This window comes from Camellia sinensis, chromosome 5, assembly GCF_055761805.1.
Source record: "Camellia sinensis isolate YWXY chromosome 5, ASM5576180v1, whole genome shotgun sequence".
In the NCBI taxonomy this organism is placed as follows: Eukaryota; Viridiplantae; Streptophyta; class Magnoliopsida; order Ericales; family Theaceae; genus Camellia; species Camellia sinensis.
Window position 1 is genome coordinate 80,609,224 of NC_138965.1, and position 21,878 is coordinate 80,631,101.

At 37.1% G+C, this 21,878-nt stretch overlaps 1 protein-coding gene across 1 annotated transcript in view; it reads left to right on the plus strand.

Annotated features, from left to right (window-relative positions):
- Positions 1-21,878, plus strand: part of LOC114319513 (folate-sensitive fragile site protein) — an 87,915-nt gene that overhangs the window by 54,162 nt on the left and 11,875 nt on the right. Inside the window, exons 6-7 of the mRNA XM_082869119.1 lie at positions 11,392-11,437; positions 13,192-13,248. Of these exons, the coding sequence (XP_082725245.1) occupies positions 11,392-11,437; positions 13,192-13,248 (103 nt within the window). The remainder of the gene's footprint in view (positions 1-11,391; positions 11,438-13,191; positions 13,249-21,878) is intronic.

A 21,878-nucleotide genomic window follows, 5' to 3' on the forward strand; every position in this document is an offset into this window, starting at 1 on the left:
TGGTTTTTAGACAGTCTTTGATAGGAGAGGTAATTTGCAATAGGATGTTTAATGCAATTTCGGACACCTTTCCTAATTGCTATAGGAACATCAAGGTCGGAAATAGAAGGAATAGGATTACCTGAAATTTCGATGCCAGAACTCGGGTGGACATTCGGGTCATTAGGATGGACATTCGGGTCATTATTCCTCAGATGAAATCGCTTCCTAGTATAAACCTGAAGCTCAGGATTTAGATCATTTTGTAGTACTTCTCCCCCTAAACAAGAATCTTCTTGACTAGGCACCATAGAACTTGGTTCTCCTAAGTGATCATTATCAGACAAATGTGGTTTTTGTGTAGGATAAATGACATTGGGGAGCGGGATAGAAATATCCCAAAAACGGTCTTCTACTCCACTTGTCTCCCCCTGAAGAGAAGTGTTGGGGAAATAGGATTTTGTTTCCACAAATGACACATCCATACTCACATGAAATTTCTTGGTTTGAGGATCGAAACACTTATACCCCTTTTTGTTTGAGGAATACCCCAAAAAAACACATTTTATAGCACGGGGGTCAAGTTTTGAACGAAATTGACTAGGAACATGAACATAGGCAGTACATCCAAAAACTTTGGCGGGTAAATCAGAAAACAACCTCGTGTCAGGAAAAAAAGTTTTGAGACAATCGAAAGGTGTTTTGTATGTTAACACCTTTGTAGGCATCCTGTTTATCAAATAAGAGGCTGTTAAAATTGCTTCACCCCATAAATATTTAGGAACATGCATGTAAAACATTATAGCACCTGCTACTTTAAGTAGATGTTTATTTTTTCGTTCTGCAATGCCATTTTGTTGAGGGGTATCCCGACATGTAGATTGATGAAAAATCCCGTTTTTTTCCAAAAACTCACCCAACTGCTCATTGAAATATTCTGTTCCATTATCAGAATGTAAAATACCAATTTTGGTTTGAAATTGGTTTTCAATCATATTGTAAAAATTTGTGAATAAATTTTTCACGTCAGATTTTTTATTCATCAAATAAATCCAACATAAGCGGGTATGGTCATCAATAAATGTAACAAACCATCTTTTACCAGAAAGAGTAGTGATTTTAGAAGGGCCCCAAACATCACTATGAATCAAATAAAAAGGTTTGGAAGCCTGGTAAGGTTTTGGCAAATAAGTAGAGCGATGAAATTTTGCAAAAATGTAACTTTCACAATGAAAAGAAGAACAATCAATCCCTTTAAATAATTCTGGAAATAAATGTTTCAGATAAAGAAAACTAGGATGTCCTAGCCTATAGTGCCATAGCATTATTTTTTCTCGAACAGAGATTGAACTAGTACTATTAAAGCTCTGAGCTTTTTTATTACTAACAGGTACTTCATCAAAGTAGTAAAGACCTTCAAGCATCCTAGCACGCCCAATCATCATCCCCGAGTTCTGGTCCTGAAATTCACAATGGGATTCAAAAAATGTAACACGACAATTAGAATCCTTAGATAGTTTACTGACAGACAAAAGGTTACAGGCTAAGTTGGGGATGTGAAGAACAGCATTGAGATTAATTTTCTCAGTTAGTTTAATAAATCCTTTTCCTGCAATAGGTGAAAAACTACCATCGGCTATTCTGATTTTGTCATGACCAGAACAAGGGAAATAGGTACTAAATAAATGGGAAAAACTAGTCATGTGATCGGAGGCACCGGAATCTATGATCCACGGAGAGAAGTTTAGGCAAGAGAAGGCTTTAGGATTTCTACCTGTTTGTGCCAACAAAATACTAGGAGTACCGGATGAGGAGTTGGATTTTATCAGCTTTAAGAGTTGATCAATCTGCTCTTTGTTGAAGGGACCTGAATCGGCTTCATTAGCGGTAGGAAAGCCACGATTCTTCTCTCCTTGTTTGCTGCTTTTCCAGTTGACAGATTTGCCATGGATCTTCCAACACGTTTCGCGTGTATGGCGAGGCTTGTTGCAAAAATCACACCAGACCCGTGGCTTATCATCAAACCTGCGCTGGTAATTTGCAGCCTTGTTGGCCGCAGCATCGCTAATTAAAGCAGAAATTTCAATTGATTCACCAGTACCTTTTTTCTTAAGCATGACGCTCCTTCGGCTCTCTTCCCTTCTGACTTCGGCAAATACTTCGCCAATGGATGGGAGAGGAGGTCTGCCAATAATTCTTCCTCGCACTTCATCGAACTCAATGTTGAGGCCGGCAAGAAACTTGTAAATACGGCTGTCTTCCACAGTTTTCTTGTGGTGGTTGCAGTCGTCAACCAATTTCCATTCGTATGTGTTGAAGATGTCAAGATCCTGCCACAACCTTTTCAACGAATTGAAATATTTGGTGACGGAATCATCTCCTTGACAAATCTCTCCCAACTTCAAAGTTAATTCGAAAACTTGAGATTGATTTCCTAGGTCAGAATACATCTGACTAACATTATCCCACAATTCTTGTGCAGTAGGATAGCACATGTAATTAGAGCTTATATCCTCCTCCATGGAATTGACCAACCATGTCATAACCATGGAGTTTTCAGCGTCCCAACTGTCGAACAGCGGATCATTAACAGCAGGAGCCTTCTTGTCACCAGTGATGTAACCGATCTTTCCTTGCCCACGGATATACATCTGGACAGATTGTGACCAGCGGAGAAAATTATCACCATTTAGGCGGATGGTGGTGATTTGGACAGAGTGAGAGTTTGACGTTTTCACCGGAATGGCAGCGGCAGGGGTTGAAGTGGTTTCGGACGTGACTTCCGACATGGCTATGACGGTTTTAGGGCTGCTGTGTTTTTTGTAGCTCTGATACCAACTTAGAAAATATGAGGAAGAAGAACTCCGAAAATATGAGGAAGAAGGAATATATTTCTGTTATATTCAAAACTTCTTATTTTACAAGACCAAATGACACTCCTTATATAGGAGATATTACAAACATCATTATAACCCATTATATGCCACTTACATATTATATATTACCACTATCTACCACTATCATATTATATACATGCCACTATCTACCACCAACACCACTATCATATTCTATACATGCCACTATCTACCACCAACACCACTATCATATTCTATACATGCCACTATCTACCACCAACACCACTATCATATGCCACTATCTTATTATATGCATTAACACAAATTTCCAGCATATCTATATTGAGGAGGAGGTGGCACTCCAAGCTATGAAGCAAAGACACGTCGCCAGGCCCTACGCATGAGTGTTGGACACGGACACGCGTCGGACACGCAGTAGACACGTGTCTGACACTCTCTCTAACGTGTCCCCTTTTTTTTCGTTTTGAAATTTTCCAGTCGGACACGCCATGGACACGCTGGGACACTTTCCGGACACGCGTGAGTGGATTGAAGTAGCCCTAACTGTTGCAGAGGAGACAGAGAAATAGAGAAAGAGATCGAGGGAGATAGAGAAAGAGAGAAGCCCCAGCTGTTGCGGAGGAGATAGAGAAAGAGAGAGAGAGATTGAGGGAGAGGAAGAAGCCTAACCTGTCAATCGAAGAAGCTGAGGTGGTATTCTTCATCTTCTCTCTTCTTCTTCTCTTCATTTTCTTCCTCTTCTCCTCCCTTTCGTCTCTGCCTTTTCTGACTCTCTCTCTGCCTTTTTGATTTCACTCTCTCTCTCCTCTATTGTTTCTCTTTTTTATTTTTTTTCCCTCTTTTTCTTGATCCCGTTTCTCTCTCCCTCTCTTTTTTTTTCTTCTTTCTTTTTTTTATCCTTATTTTTTTTTGTTAAACCTAAAATTCATAGAATAAATCATTTTTATTTAAAAAAACTCATTTTTTATTAAAAAAATTAAAAAAATGTGTTTACTAATTTTATAATTATTGTAATTGTATAAGAATTAATGATTTTCTTTTTATTTTAGACATATAATAAATAAATAAAATTATATATATTAAACGTGTCCCTAGCGTGTCGTGTCTCCCATTTTTTGAAAAATTGCGTGTCCGCGTGTTCGTGTTGTGTCCCGTGTCCGTGCTATATAGACTCAAAGTTAAGGTGTGTGCCTACTTCATGTCAACTAATCACACAATGAACTTAACTAATCTTAATTAACTCTAATTAAGTGAGGTTGAGTACCTAATCGTTTTAGGTTTTATGATTAGGATTAATTAATCATGCTTAATTAATACTAATCCTAATTAAGTTTTTCATAGAGCATATGAAATTGTTTGGCACATTAGACCAAGTGTTGGGTCATTCCCCTTTTCCCACCTTACGCGAGGCTTGTGCTCTTATTTAGCAAGAGGAAAGTTGGCGTAGTGCTATGACCCATTCCTCTATTTAGGATCGGTCTGCTTTGGTTGTTGCTTTTACCACCCGTGATCCTAAGCCTAGTCTAGTTTAGTTTGGTAATAAGGGTATCTCGGTTGATTGAGATCAATTGAAGTGTGGTTATTGTGGGAAAGATTGACATGATCGCGAGCATTGTTGGAAATTGAATGGTCGTCCTACTTGGGGTTGTGGCCGTGGTAGTAAAACTCGTCCTCAAGTGCATTTTTCTGAGATTGCTTAGTGACATTTTTTCCTACTCATTGTGTCTTTCATGAACTGGTTATGAGGAAAACGATTGGCAGTGGTAGCAGATGGTGGACTGTACTTTCTGGATGTCGTCCCTACCACATTACCATTGTCCTCCACCCAGGCTATTCAGTACATTATTGGCTTCTCTCCTCATCTCCTTCATTAGTGGCATCGTCGTTTGGGTCATCCTTTCTTTAGTATTTTAGAAAGGCTTTTTCCTTCATTAGTTCGAGATTGTTTTAGAAATAATTTTGTTTGTGATGCTTGTGTACTTGCTAAGCATAAACATACTTATTATCGTTAAGTTAATAAAAGAAGTACTTTTCCTTTTATGCTTGTTCTTATTAATGTGTGGGAGCCTTCCCTTGTCGTGTGTACTTTTGGATAGCGTTGGTTTGTCACTTTTATTGATTGTTATTCCCGTGTGACTTGGGTTTACCTACTTCGAACCAAAAGTGAGGTTTTTTTTTTTTATTTTCGCCTTTTTCATAAAATGGTGACCAATCTCTTTAATGCTACTATTAAAATTCTTCGAAGTGATAATGGGATTAAGGATGTTAATGGTGGTTTTCGGGCATATCTTGAGGAGTATGGCATTCTTTACCATACTAGTTGTCACAACACTATTTTCAGAGTACAAATTTTTAGTCTTGTGATGGCACTAAGTCTCAGCACTTAGTCTCCGCCAATCTATGCAACTCACACACAATTAAGTTTGTCAAGCATACAAGATAAAGCAATACAACAATTACGAGAAAACCCAACCTTTATTATTGCGTCAACAATTATAAAGGAAAGTAAAATTCTAAACTCTCAAACACTTGATTGAATTTTCGAGTTCCATGGCCATGTCTAATATAGGCTTACAATCAGTTACAAAAGACAACCAACAATACAAGGAAAGCATGCCAAGTGGCATGGTGATTGACACCCCCAACTGCCTAGGGAATTGGAAACAATATGGAGATAACTGCTAGTAACTGCTCTTAACTTCCAGCCTTGCCTTCTGATTTTCAGCTTTGCCTTGTCTTTGCCCCAACAAAGGTAACTGTTTCTAACAGACATGCATAACTGCCAATAACTGCCAATAACTGCCTTGCAGTCTGCCCCATCATATTGCCTTGCATTTGTGCCATGCTACCCACACTTTGGCCAAGGGGTTGAGTGCTGCTACCACACAACAATTATCTTGCTCCCACTTTGATGTCTTGGCATGCCACCATCATGCCATGTTCTTGATTGGACATAGGCGCAAGGTGCGGCCAATGCCAATCATGTAGCCTTCAAGTAGAAGGTGCCAACACTAGTTGTGTTTGCACTCCTCAGCAGAATGGAGTTGTTGAATGCAATAATGGTCATCTCCTTGATGTTGCTTGCTCTCTTTTGTTTACCATGAATGTCCATGAGTCTTTTTGGGGTGATGTTGTTCAAGTCTTGAGCAAGAATAATACTTGGGAGTTGGTTCCTCTTCCAAATGGAAAAAAACCACTGGGGCGGCATAAGTGGGTGTTCACCATTAAGTAGAAAGCAGATGGGACAATTGAATGGTATAAAGCAAGACTAGTGGCTAAGAGATTTACTCAGACATACATAATTGATTATGAAGAAACCTTTGTTCCTGTAGCAAATATGAATTCCATTCGAGCCATTCTTTCATGTGCAACCAACTTGGGGTGGCCTTTACAGCAACTAGATGTGAAGAATGCATTTCTCCATGGGGATTTGGAGGAGGTGGTTTATATGGATGTGCCACCAAGATTCTCCTCCAAGTCTACGGTTGGAAAAGTCTGTAGGTTGAAGAAAGCTTTATATGGTTCGAAACAGTCTCCTTAGGCTTGGTTTGACAAATTTCTGAAAGCGATGTTGAGATTTGGGTATAACCAAAGCAATGCAAATCATACCATGTTTTTATCAAACGCATTGCAAATAAGGTAATTTTGCTTATTGTATCTGTGGATGATGAGAAGGATGTGGCACATCTAAAAATGCAGTTGGCCAAGGAATTTGAGATCAAAGATTTTGGACTGTTGAGGTACTTTCTTGGGATTGAAGTTGCCAGGTCTGACAAAAGCATCTTTATTTTTCAAAGGAAGTATATTCTATATCTTCTTGAAGATAGGGGCATGTTAGGCTATAAACAGGCTGATTCACCGATTGAGGCTAATCATCATCTTTATAGTGGTGTTGGTATCTCTGTGGAGAAGGAAAGGTACCAAATACTTGTGGGATGACTTATATACCCATCTCACTCTCAGGTGAATATTGCCTATGCAGTTGGGATAGTAAGTCAGTTTATGCATGATTCTTTTCCAACACATTTGCAAGCTGTGTATATGTCATGACCCTATCCCACCCCAAATAGGATAGCATTGTGATCGGCCAGTAGTACTCAACTACCAAAGGCCTAGCAAGACAAGACTAGACTAGACTAATAACATTGGGCTTATGCATAATCATTTGTCCATTTATTATCAAGAGTCCATTTAGAGCATGTGCATAAGTCGTATGAAAACATAACAAGCATACTTCTCATATTATTATGTTGATATTTACAAGTCCGAACAATGAAAAGGAAGTATATCGTACACAACACAACTACACAAAACCAAAATTGAAAAACAAAACTATTGTCTCAAGATTACAACTCCCAAAAGGACAAAACAAAATAAAAGACTTCTAGTTCGACTTCTCTTCCTAACTGTGCTCTTCATCATCACCTATATACATATAGGGGCGAGGAGTGAGCCATTTGCCCAGTGAATAGTAATAAAGTAAAGCAGTAAATGAATGAACACTGATGGGTTTTATCAAATAGCATAAAATCATAAATTAAACATAGCTTAACTTGAGCAAGATAGTACAAAACTTGATTTGCAAACATTTACATAATGATGAACATATCAAGGATTGCAAGGTGCTTGACAGACCCGGGTACTGACTAAATGATCCACCCGAAGGTGGCATGGTGAGCTCGGCCATCAAGATGCTATTGGTATAATCCCCCAATAACTGGGACAAGATCCAAGAGTATCATCTTAATACATTGTACAAGAAAATAAGATGTTCATTCATAACAAACAATAGCATAACTTTCATAAATATAAATAAGTTTTGCATTTGAGACATAGTTTATCAAACGTAGTGTTACTAAACTACTACTCACAAATGGCTCATTGAACAAAGGGTAAACTCTTCCAAAGGGTAACCTACACAAACAAGAACAAAACATTGAAGTACCTAACTTAACTTGCAAAAACATAACAAACAAAGTGCCTAAACTTAGCTTAATGTTTTTGTAAACTTCTCTCAAGTTCTTAGTGCCATTCAAGGCTTAATTCAAGTCTCAAATAATTATATAATAAGTGTCAAATGCAAGCATGGAAGGGTCCTAGGTAAACAAGGCATGAAAAACAAGATTTTGTGTTGGAACAGGGGGGCCACATGTGATGAGCCCCCGCACATGCGGTTATTGCAGAATGAAATTTCGATTCTGGAGCGTTGGGTTGCACGTGCGGGAGTCACTGCCGCACATGCGAAAGTGGCTGGAGCACGCTGTTCGAAAATCTTTCTTTGTTCTAAGCTTCCTCTTCTCGACCTAAGCTAGGGACCTTGCAAACTCAATGTTAAACATGCAAGATTAATGGAAAATTATGAAAGTATGATCTTTTTCAAAAGAACAACATTAAATTATAATGTATTTCAAAGTATTAAGGTTCAAATCATAGGTTTTGTCAAGAAATTCCTCAGCCCTACTCTTTATTATTCAAACCTTTCATTTTCCATCTTTCCAAAACATGAATTGAACTTGCAAAATCATTGAAAACCATAAGAAAACTTGAGAATATAGCTTCCTACAAATTAAGAACATCAAGAACAAGATCAAATTAGCAAGAATTAGAACCACCTACTTACTCTTCAACCTATCTCAATTTTCTTCACTCATTTCCTTCATTTCTTTGTAACTAACTCAAATTAATCCTAACTTCTTTCCAATTTTAGCTGGTAGGTGGGTTTACTACAAGAATTAGGGCTAGAATCTTACCTTAGAATAATTGTAGATGAGCTTTTGGTTGATTTCCTACAAACCCTTCTCTTTTCTCTTTTCTCTCTTCTTTCTCTTCTTTTTCTCCTTCTTTCTTGCCCTTTCTCTTCTCTTCTAGTTCTTTCTCTTTTCTCCAGCAGGTTTCCTTCTCTTCTTTTGGTTTTATTGAACTCAAAATAAGACACAGACCAAATTAGGACGAAAAGGAGAGGTGCATGTATCACCTATTTGTATGCTTCGACTAATTGCCTTAATCTCACTTACTTATCTTAGTTAACCATGGTTAGGACCAATCAATTAAGGTTTAAACTTAATCTTACTTTACTTAATTAATCCTAATTAAGGCCCACTAAATGTACTTAATTAACACTAATCCTGATTAGCAAAATTTCGCATAACACCAAAATGACAAGCACATTAGTCTATGACCTTTAAGCTTCTCAATTAGTGCATAGGTACATCCTAGCATTCACAAGTCAAGTCTAAAGTCATCCCCTAATTCAAGGCACAAAACACATAAATTCCACACTTAAGGTTTTTAAAGCTAACTTCTTCTTCTCTAGTTCCTAGCAAGCCTTAATTCACGTAAGCATGTAACACAAGGCATGAATGCAAGAATAATATGATATGTGTCATTCATGAATGATTGGTTTGTCACAGTATCGCATCTTGAGGTACCTTAAATTAGTCCCTGGAGAAAGGGATTTTGTTTTCTAATCGTGGTCAGTTGAGGTTGGAGGCATTTACAGATGCAGATTGGGTAGGTTTTATAGATGACAGAAGGTCTACATTTGGTTATTGCGCTTTTGTAGGGGGTAGTTTAGTCACTTGGCGTAGTAAGAAGCAGACGGTGGTGTCCCGGTCTAGTGCAGAGGCAGAATACCGAGCTATGCGCATGGTACATGCGAACTCATGTGGCTTTAGTCTTTGTTGGGTGATATAGGTATTGTTTACGGGGATCCTATGACTCTGTACTGTGATAACAAAGTTGCTATCAGTGTTGCTCACAATCTTGTTCAACATGATAGGACGTAGCATATTGAGATCGACAGACATTTTATTAAGGAGAAATTGAATAAGGGTTTGATAGGTATGCCTTTCGTGAAGTCTGAAGATCAATTGGTGGATGTGTTTACTAAAACTTTTAGTAGTAAGGTCTTTCATTCAATTTGTTGCAAGCTGGGCATGAGAGATATATTTGTACCAACTTGAGGCGTAGTGGTAAGTGTTAGTGTCTAAGAGGTCTTTAGTCTTTTATTATAAATATATATGTAAGAAGGGAGAACCCTAATCATTATTATTGTTAATACAATAGCAGCCGTTCTCTCATTCTTCTTCTTTTCTATCTCATTCTTCTTCTTCATCTTCTTAATATTTAAAATTCTAACAGCAAGGAAAGAAGATTTTCGATAAACAAATGAATAAGATCGAGACTTCTTTCTAAAACCTCACGCTTAGGTTAATTAGTTTCTAGTTTAAAAATCTGTGGTGTGACACCCGTCATGCTCATGTTCGATTCCTCTTCTTTTGAAATCATCGCCTCTGGTTCGAAAAATTGGTACCAAACAAACGGTGGAGCTTCAGTTGTAAACCACCGAATAAATGGTGGTGGTTCAATCCTGGGTTGCCGAACTGAATCTAGGGAGATCGCAAGTAGTGTTGTAGTCGTGATGATCGTGTGGGAATGGTGGGTCGCCACCGTCACTAACCTTCTGTGGCCACGATCGCGATCTTGTGTGCAAGAGAGAGAGAGAGAGAGAGAGAGAGAATCTGGGGAGATCACAAGTAGTGTTGCAGTCGTGATGATTGCGCGGGGAGAGTGGGTCGCCACCATCACTAACCTTTTGTGGTTGTGATTGCGATTGCGATCTCGCGTGCAAGTGAGAGTGAAAGAGAGAGAGAGAGAGGGTGTGAACAATCCAAGAGTGGTGTGGGTGGTGGTGCGCTGGAGAGTGGGGAGTGAGGGTGGTGGTGATGGCAATGGCGGCCGAAGTTGGAGGATGGCGGCAAAAGTTGCCAGCCGGAGTGGGGGTGAGGTGGGTTAGGGTTTGTGAGAGTGGAGGATAAATCTGTAATTTGATGTTAGGACAAAATTGTACTAAAAAAAATGAAAGTGGGGTGTCCCAAGTAATTATTGGGGTGCTATTAACAGCACTCTTAATAGTATTATTTTTCTTCGCACAACTCACGAATTTATTGTGTTTTTATGAGTTATTGGCAATAAGCCAGCCCCATTTAAGGATTCTTAATGTGCAACATTTCAATTTCTTTAGTACAGGACCCATATGTTGATGAATTGTATCTTTAAAAATTGACAGTGTTGGTTACATCTATCCTTTACAAAAAAAAAAAAGAAAAAAGAAAAAAGAAAGCAGCTCTTTCAATTATTGGATATGAAAATTCCCTTACTAGATAAGAGCTTGTTTAAATATTGAGTTATGCTAGGGACCCCAAATAATCTACCAAATTTTCTACCAAACCTCTCACATGAGTGTGGGACCGACACACATGTGAATTTGTGTGGGTCTCACACCCATGTGAGAGGTTTGGTTGAAAATTTAGTAGATTATTTGGGGTCTATAGCATTTTCCTTAAATATTATATTTCTTTTCAGCGGACAACAGTCATGTGGATCCTTTACAAATCACAAAGGGCATTGAAATTCCCTGTAAATTGAAATCTTTGTAGGCTCAAGATTATCATTTAAATAATTTATTATCTTATGTAATTACTGCCTTGATATTCTGGGTGTATTTTTCTTTGAATCTCTACTTTCTTTCTTGTAGATTGGCCTGAGGTGGAGGACTGAAAAAGAAGTCGTATCTGGGAAAGGTAACATCTCTGCAGTAACTTCTACATTGTTGTTGTTATTGTTATTTTTATATGATTACTTTGTTTGAACCTATGATCATTGTTGTCAAATCGTGAATCGTTTTGCTAAAATAGTAAATCGTGAATCATGAGATTCATTTTATTTAATATAATATATAATTCTATATTTTTATATACACATAAAAATGCATTCAATGTTTAAAATAAAGTAAATTATTAATATGACTACATTATATATATGTGTATACATATAAAATCACATATATCAGTTTAATTAATTAATCTCTTTTATATATCTTCATAGTTTGGCGAAAACGATGTTGTTTCAGAAATAGTAGTGAATCGTGTGCATTGTAGTGAATTGCAATGAATCGTAGTGAATTGTAAATTTCACTCAATTTTTGATTCAACAACATGATTAGAATCGTTTTTGTTGAAACTCGTATCAAATCATATGAATCGCATCGTGAATCGTATGATTCTAACAACCATGCCTATGATTTTATTATGTGTATACTTGTCAGCCTTGAAGAACTCTTGCAGGCATTTTAATGCTCAGTAAAATATGATGATCTATTTTGGAAAATATGGTGAAGGGTGAACCTCTTTGAACCTACTTATTATATGTATACTTGTCTGCGCAGCTCATGGCCATTGGATTCTGAGTAATCTAGCTTGTGAAAACTGTTTGCAATTCTATCATTACTTTGAAAGAGCAATCAATGCATTTATTCTCATTATCTGAGATGTGATGTAGCTTGGATTGAGCTTTATCTCTATAATTGATGGTGTACTCAAGAAACACTCAAACAAAAGGTAAAAAAATTACAATTTTTCAGTTGCTCAGAACTGCTACACCTCACTAAGGATGCTGATGGTTCAAGTCTAGCCATATGCCAAAAAAAGGAAAAAAAAAAATGTTGCCGATCAGGAAAAAAGAGTCTTGCCAGATTTGGCTCTCCTATCCTGTAGGCTATATGGCACCGATGTACCAAAGGAAAAAAAGACTTGCAAATTTGGTTTTTGATGAGATTGCTGCTACTGACAACAAGAAAGGCTTGAAATCCATATGCTACTAGGCCTGAAATACATTGTGTGAAGAAGAAAGGGATTAATCAAAATGTTATTATACTGGAACATCCATCAGTAAGTAGGATTTAACTTCTTATTTTAGGCCATAGGTATAAAATCAATTTCTATCGTTACTTATCAAAAACAGTATGATATCAAAATTAGAAAATATTTTCGCTGGGTTATTATTATTATTATTCATTGTTCAAAATTTTGGCTGGATTATTTCTGCACTAATTAAAGGTTTTAAAATCGATAATGTCTTTGAAATGCTTGTAGTTTAGTTCTTTTGAAGCTTGCAACGTTCTAGAACTAGAAGGTATAGAAATTTGATCCTTGGAAGTTGAAATGTAATTTTTAGATGGTTTAAATCATTGTAAATAATTTATGGGCATCAAATATTTGAAGTGATTCATTTTTCTGGGCAGCAAGTCTTTAGATCATTGGAAATTGAAATAATTGGAAGTGTTTTAGGATAAACAGTTAATTTTATTTATTAGTATGTAACCATGTTGAGGTGGCACTAGAACTAAAATTCCTAGTCTTGCACGACTTGGCTTGTGATTTCATTATTGTAATATTTGGCATTTTTTTTCCCTTCTGTTTCTCTGTACAATGGAAAAATGTCTTGTGGTTGTAATGACAGTAGGAATTAGAATTGACCTTTTACCCTTGTTTGTCAGGGCAGTTTGTATGTGGTAACAAGCATTGCAACGAAAAAGATGGATTAGCAAGCTATGAGGAAAGTGTTATTCTACCCATCTTCTGTTTGATTTGTATTTTACCTGAGATAGTATATAATGTGGGTTGAAGCAATTATTGGGTTATTAGTGAGATTTTGTCTGTGGGATCCTTGCAACTAGTATTAAATTTTTGGATGACAAATGTAAACAATTTAGAAGCACTTTAGAACAATCTTTTTTCTGTCTTCTTCTTCTTCTTCTTCTTCTTCCTTTCTTTTCTTCTTTTTTATTTTTATTTTTATTTTTTTTTATTTTTAATAAATAGACTCTAGAATAATCGTGAAATCCATTCTAAATTTTTAGATTTTCAACATCATTTTTTCTCTCTATATAAAACATATTTGATTAGTTACATGTGCTTGGAGAAATTTTGTGCTGAACTTTTTCAGGAGTTTTATGAAGTTCTTATGATTATTGATAGCATTTGAAGTTGGTATTGTTTCACTATAAGGACATCTTGTCCTACCTTGTACCCTTTCCTTTGAGCAATGAAGTTTTTCCTCTACAAAAAGGATAAAATGAAATGGTGGGATGGAGGAGGTCAGGTTCGGATAAAAAAGTCCCACAAATAGTTATATTTTTTCGGGAATCTCTATAATCATTTTTTTTTCTTATTTTTATATTTTATGAGAGTTCACCCAAATGTTACGTTATTCAAACTAGAGTGTGAAAAAGCTATATATATAAGTAGCATAGACACATGACACGCAACAAGACACATACAGACTGACACAACAATTTTTAAAAAATGTAGGAAACGATATGCCTGGCCTGGGACACGTTAAACTTTTATATTTTTATACATTTATTATACACCTGGCCTAGGACACGATATGCTTGTTCCAAAAGTGCTTGTAAAGTATCCGATATTATGAAACCCCAAGAGGTTGGCCTGGTGGCAAGGCCTTGGGTTTTGGGGTTGTGCTCCCTCCAAGGTTTAGGGATCGAAACTTCTTAGGTGCTAATAATTTCTTATGGCCATTGGATTAGGAGAAAACCTTCAATTAACTGTGGTGCACTTGCGGGAAACTCTATCTTGAGGGCCTGTGTACCCTTGGGGATTAGTTGTGCTTTGATCTGGACACCCCAATGCCAATAAAAAAAAAATGTATCTGATATGAATTTAAAATTTTAATTATGACACATTGAAGAATTGTCGGACAATGTCGCCTCCACGATAGAAGTGTTTGTGCTTCTTGCTATATAGATTGAGACAGAATTTTGCTTAATTAACCATTTAAACCTTACCCTCTTCTTGAAGTCTTCTAAAGGGAATCAGTTTTGCTATTTTTATTATTCTTATGTAACAACTTTCTGGCCTATATGGAAGGGGGACAAATAAGGGCAATATAATATTCTTTTTTTTTTTTTTTTTTTTTTTTTGAGGAACAAATTTTTGTTTATTTATTTATGGATTACAAAAAGATAACAAGGAAACAATGAGGACAAGAAGCCCTTTGAAAACAAAGAAGATACAAAGGATATCAAGATAACAACCCTCCAATCTGTAGTAATAAAAAATAAAGGAATGTCCTTATAGGAAGGAGATATACCAAAACCCAAAAATGAAGCCAAGTAGTGGATCTTCTCTCACAATTCTTCCAAACATTCACTTTTCCCTCCAAAGATTCTATCATTCTTTTATAAGTGTATGATCCAGAAAAAAACACACACCTCACATTTCCAAAGATCCTTGACTTTTTCACTTGAGTCATAACCTCTAAGATCAACACACAACAAATGAACGCAAGAAGAAAAACTTACCCACTCCAGCCTGCAAATCAAATCACCATCCACCAGGGGTAAATAAATAGAACAATACTAAATAAATGACCAACATTTTCATCTGCTCCTTACACATGACACACCATTAGGATTGCAAATAACATTTTGGCAATTTTTTTTTTAACGATTTCATTTTTTTTTTTGATAAATAAACGTTGTCTTGCTGTTAAGCTTCTTATAAGCCAAAGTCCAAGCAAACACTTTAACCTTAAGAGGCACATAATCTTTCTGGATCATCTTGTGAGGAGCGAGGAATGGGATTAGAATCATCAATTAATTTATCAAAGACAAATTTGTAAGAGAACAATATGGATGAATGAAGGGTGCACCTTACCCTTTTATAAAAGCTTTGGACAAAGAGACATTATCAAGGATTGCCATTAAAAAGTGTGTTCATCAACCTCACAGTCGTTTGAGATTTTTAAAGAACTAAAAATTTCAAGAAATTGGAGTGGAGCTAGATAAAACCATCATTCAATTGAAACATTGTGAGTTCTAGAAAGGCGATAAAGTCATGGAAACAAAATAGTGAACGGACTTTTATCCCTTCAAGTATTAAGCTCTCCATTACCCACAACAAAGTGAGTGAACGAGAAAAATGCAAAAGGCCTTGAGAGATAAATTTCTATGGTGACTGATAGTTCCCATCTCCAGCCACAGAAGAACCCCATCCATTGTCCTATAAACCCATATACTTTCAATAATTGCATGCCATAAAGAATTGATTTTTCTTTGAAATCTTCATAAGAAAGAGATGTTTAAGCTATTTTACGAAGTTTATCATCCTTTGAGTTGTCTCAAACGGAGCTTGTCCTTTTGTCGGTTTATATGTCATGAGAACAGCACATGAGTTTTAAAATTGGCTTAGCTACATTTTGGAGGTGGGTTTTTTGTACCATAACTTTCCAATCTAAAATTGCAGCTTAATTCCTTCCCTTTCTACTTCTTTTAGGTTGAATTAAATGAATTTAAACTAGTTTTCCATGTATTTGAATTGCCAACTCATCAAATTGTTGAAATTTCTATTAAATTCTATGAATAGGGAGTGAGCTAACTGCGTAAAGAAACTAAATTTAGGAAGTGGAGATACAAAAAGTAAAATGTGCCACTGGTGAATATGAAGTTTATTATTTCATCCCTACTTGTTGGGTGAAAATGATGATATCATTAACAAAACATCACTTAGAGACATTATTTTTGTTTTATTGACTAAGAAGCCTTATAAAATTTTGAGCACTTTTGCTTTAGGGGTAATCTTCCTAGTGGCATTAACATCCTAGGTGAGGGGTTCAAATTTATAGGTCATGAGAACATCACATGAGTTTTAAATTAGCTCTGCTACATTTTGGAGGTGGGTTTTTTGTTCCTTAACTTTCCAATCTAAAATTGCACCTTAATTTCTTCCCTTCACAGTTCTTCTAGGTTGAATTAAATAAATTTAAACTGGTTTAAAATGTATTCGAGTTGCCAACTCATCAAATTGTTCAAATTTCCAGGAAATTTTGTAGATGGGGATTTGGGGAGAGAGCTAATTGCATAAAGAAACTAAATTTAGGAAGTGGAGATAAAAATATTAAAATGTGCCACTAGTGAATTTGAAGTTTATTATTTCACCCCTTTTTTGGTGAAAATGGAGTCATCGACAAACTATCAATGGGAGCCACTATTTTTATGTTGGCACTATGAAGCCTCATAAAATTTTAAGCACTTTTGCTTTAGCGATTATTTATGAAGCACCGACACTCCAAAATATTTGCAGTAGCGGTGTAAGACACGAGGATTCGGCGGGAACATTGGGACATGGCAGGGACACATATGGGACACAACACGTGCCGTGCCCCTTTAATTAATTAAATATTATTTAGTGCTTTGGTTGGATGTTGAATGCTTATTACTTTTTTCTTTGATTTAAATAATTAATAGATACATTAAAAATAAAAAAAAATAAAAAAACATAGCAAATAAAATAAAAATAAATTAGTGTTAAACGATAAGAGTTGACTTAAGAGTGGGTATTTTATTTTTATATACTAAATTAGTGTTATTTTTTTTAATTTTGATTGTTATGGTGTAATATTCATAACAAACAAAATATATATAAAAATATTTTGTATTGCCGTGTCCCCACTATGTTTGTGTCCTCATTTTTTTTTTATACGACTGTGTCCCATGTCTCGTGCCCTTGTCTGTATTTGTGTTTGTGTCTGTGTGACGCCCCAAATTCTATTCTAAGAAAGAAGGTCTAGGAACGTCGCTAATGTGCCCTTTGATCAATAACCAAGAAAGATCCCAAGAAAGATCGAAGGAGTCAAAATAGCTTTCCTTCGAAGTCCAATCTCCTTAGAAAGCGGAGGTACCTTTTTGACAAATCTTTTCAAGGTATTAACGCAAGGACAACAAGAGTTGATGAGGGATATATGTTGTAGATAGGTCTAAACAAAAATATATAATACATATACGCAAAATATAGTAATTACAAACGTCAAGTCTTGGTTACAAGATAGGAAATTTGAGCAATATTACAATCCAAATGAGATTACAAAATAGTGTGAGAATACTCAGTTTTATGTATATATGTCATATATACATAAAACTGAATATTCTGACAAATAGGCATGAACAAAACAAGTCTTGAAGTTCTTCTACGGAAGCCATACTTCTTCAAAAGTCTTGGTGGCACTGTCTTCAGGGCAATACTCTTCTCCACCTGACTTGAAACGCCATGAGTTTGGAATGTCCATTAAACTCACACACACTCCGTCCCTTTTCCCATTCCAAATACAAAAGTAAAATAATGGCACGATCATAATATACAGCTGAAGCAATAATCAAGTAGAGCTTATAATAAATTTTAGTGCTAAAGAATAAGAATCAATCAATTAAGTTAGTTGTAGGCAACTCCCCGTGAAATGCCGTTCCTACCCAACCACTAACACTGACCACAACCAATTTTGACCCCCCCCTAGTTAAACAAATACCAATGCATCGCTTATTGTACAATTACCAATGATGCCCATGCACCGAGGTTACATACTCGAGTGGTGACATCACGGTCTGCCTCAAGGGCGCTTTTAGGGATACTCTCCTTGTGTGAAACCCTCACTGCCACCCTTATACCTCCCAATTTCGTTAAGTAGCCAGAATACCTCCCGTACCATGTTAGGGTTCGAAAACACACTTGCGTAATACTTAACCCCACAATCCGTCATTTTTTTTTCCATTTCCAAAACTAGTTCATTTGTCTCATCAATCTGATTATCTCATAAAAATACTACAAGCGATCACAATCCATTATCACACCATTAGGTTTCCCCTTTATTAATTACATTATGCTTTTCGGTTAGAACAAAGCATGGTCATAAAAAGATACCAATCAAAGCTAAACATGTGGTAACTTATGCACAATAAATAAACCCACAAAATAAGTATATATGACATGATGAAGATAAAACATCCAAGAGACATAGCATAGAAGAGTTAAACCATAATGAAGAGCACATCAACACATTTTCAGAATTTCCAGATTGAACCAGTTTAGAAATAAATGTGGCAAAATTACTTTTTGTGGCCCCAAAGACCTGGCCTCGTGAGGGTTTGGAGAGAAATGAATCTAGTTTCAAACCCAATTTACAAAAGTGGGATAGCCCTTCTAGATTTTTAGATATTAACAAAATACTCCAGACCTATCCAGATTTGTCGGCTGTTACAAAAATCAGTGTTTCGCTCAAACCACTCACTCATTTTCATTAAAACTAATTTTATTTGAAAGCCAACACTTAAAGGAAGATTTTGACTCATATTTGTCAGCGGTAACAAAAATCGGTGTTTCTAGACTTTTTGAGAGATGGCTCTATTTACCGGTTGTTTGTGCTCAAAACTTTAAAATAAAAGATGTTAGGAAAAAGGGAAACCATAAGCATTGCTACAATTTTCATACATTAAAAATGTGTCCAATAACATCCCATAGAATTAGAATTTCAGATTTGAAGTAGTGTTTTTAGAAAAAAACACTAAAGGAAATAGAAATGATGAAGCATTATGATCCTAGGGGGCTCACGGTCCATGTCTGTTTCTGAGCTTCTTAGTCGGTTATCTTCCTAGTGGCATTAAGATCGTAGGTGAGGGGTTAAAATTTTTATTCAACAAAATGATCATGCAAGGGATTCAAAGTTATAACATATCATGGTTTTTGTTGCTAGCAGCTTATCTTTGCATCCGATTTGATAGTTAATGTAAAAATTTATGTATTATTGATTGATGTTTATTGATATCTATTACAATGATTCATGATTCCTATATATAGAAGAGGGTGAGTGTGTAGTAAGTAAGGAGTAGGTGAAGTGGAGGTGGTAGTGGTGTAGTGGGTTAGGTTTTGTGGAGTAGGTGAGGTGGTAGTGGTGTAGTGGGTTAGGTTTAGTGGAGTAGGTTTAAGTGGGTGAAGTAGGTGGAGAGTAGGTGGTTTTTAACAGCTCCCCGCAAACTCAAGGGGGATAGGAACTAACCAACTTGAGTTTGGAGAGAGTAACAAAACAAGAAAATACATAAAAATAAAAGAGGATAAGAGACACTGTATGGTCGTGTCAGACCATTGGTGAAGACACTGGATGGTGGTGTCATAACGTTGTAGAGGACACTGTATGGGGGTGTCATAACCATGTAGAGGACACTGTATGGTGGTGTCATAACGGTGTAGAGGACACTGGATGGCGGTGTCAGACCGATGTAGAAGACAGTTTATGGGGTCATGTCGGACCGTTGTAGCAGATACTGTGTGGTCGTGTCAGACCGATGTAGAAGACAGTTTATGAGGTCATGTCGGACCGATGTAGAAGACAGTTTACGGGGTCATGTCGGACCGTTGTAACAGACACTGTTGTGACAGTTGTTGTGACAGTTTACGGAGTCTTGCTGGACCCTTGTAGAAACTAACCGGAATCAATGTCGGGACAGTTTACAGAGTCTTGTCGGACCCTTTGAAGGAGCGAATCGGAATCAATGTCGGGACAGTTTACTGAGTCTTGTCGGACCCTTGAAGGAGCTAACCGGAATCAATGTCGGGACAGTTTACAGAGTCTTGTCGGACCCCTAAAAAGTCGCACCCTCAAAAGGTGTGCCCAATCTTTCAAAAGGCGTGCCATCAAAAGGCGTGCCCAATCCATAAAAAGACGTGCCATCAAAATGCGTGCCCAATCCATAAAAAGACGTGCCATCAAAAGGCGAGCCCAAGTCATAAAAAGATGTTCCGGACATGATGGCGAGGCACGTGAGTGCCTTGGCTGGCGCGCCCGTTTGTCGTCTGGCGTCAAGTGGCGCGCGATACGCGTGGCTGCCCCGTCTATTTAACCAAGGTTGATGCTGAGGCTGAGGCAGACAAAAAACTTCTGAAAATCCTCTGAAAAAAACTCTTCCTTTACTGAGAGAGAAACTCTGTAATACTCTGTAACTAACCCATCTCTGAAACACTCAGCAACATGGCCTCTTCTTCCCGTCCAGCTACCCAGAACATGGCCTCCTCTTCCCGTGGTCTGCTCACGCTCTTTCCAGAATTGAACGAGTCCACAAGAGAAATAACTGGTGCGGTGGCCAGTGAACCTCAACCAAACACCTCTGGTTTTGCTCCGTTGAACTTTCCGATGCGGTCGGTGGAGCAAAAAATGGCGGTGCAAACTGATATTGAGGCCAATTAGTATACTCTGAAGTCATGTGTGGAAACCATGACTGCGGTCACAAACCTGTTGCACCGGCTGCAGAGCAGGACAAATGAGGTGCAACAGTTAAACTCCCAGCTGGCTCTGCTCCAACGCATGTATAAGGATGCGCGAGCAGAGATAAGTGTGCTAAAGACAGAAAACAAGGAGCTGAAGCGGAAGGCCATCGTGATGTTCCGATTTGGAGGTCCACCATATGCTGTAGTGGAGGAGCAGGGAGGAGGCAACTTGCTTGGTGGTCTAGGAAGCACGGAGGCAACACCGGCAAGGACCACCCAGGACGGAGGCAAGAAGAAAAGACCGGCGGCTGAGTAGAGAAGAAAAATCCCACTGTGGGTGTGGTAGTTTTGTTTTTGTTTGTGTGGGTTTTTTTTTTTTTTTTTTTTTTTTTATGTAAAAGTGTGATCGGGGTTGATCCCCTGATATGAATAAAATGACAAGGTTGTGGAATGTTGTTGGTGTTATTTTGTGGTGTTGTTTTGTTTAATAAGAAAAATAAAATAAAAGAAAATAATGGATAAAGAAAATAGAGAAAAATATTTGTGGATGGGTGATAAGAAAAACAGCAGTGTGATTTTTTTTTTTTTTTTTTGGTGGAATATAAAATAAATAATAATAAGAGAATGGAAAACGGGTGATGCTTACTAACAAGGGATAGGGAAAATATATTATAATAAAAAAAAAATATATATATATATATATATTAAAATAAAAGAAAAGGGTGAAAGAACGTGGATGAAATAAATTAAGAGAAAGGAGAGATATGATTAAAGTGGGTTTGAAAGTGGGAAAAGATGAGAGAGAGGGAGATAGAGTGGGTGCATGATGATGATGTTGGGTCCATGGAGAGAGAGAGAGAGGGATGTCCAAGAAGCTTGTGCTTTTGACAGTTACACATTACCCAAGCTGTATGTGAAGATGCATGTTACTGTCTTACACTTCTGCAGGCTTGGTATTCTTTGTGGGGCACTTGCAACACGTGACATTGAAAATTGTATTCGAAAATGATTACATCTCCAACATGAAACGTCTTGGAAGCAGCCCAGGCCTTGTAATCAATATTCCCAATGATGGTTCAACCAGCGGAGTCCCCAACCTTGTACACTGCTGCCATTGAAACCTTCAAGCCAGCAA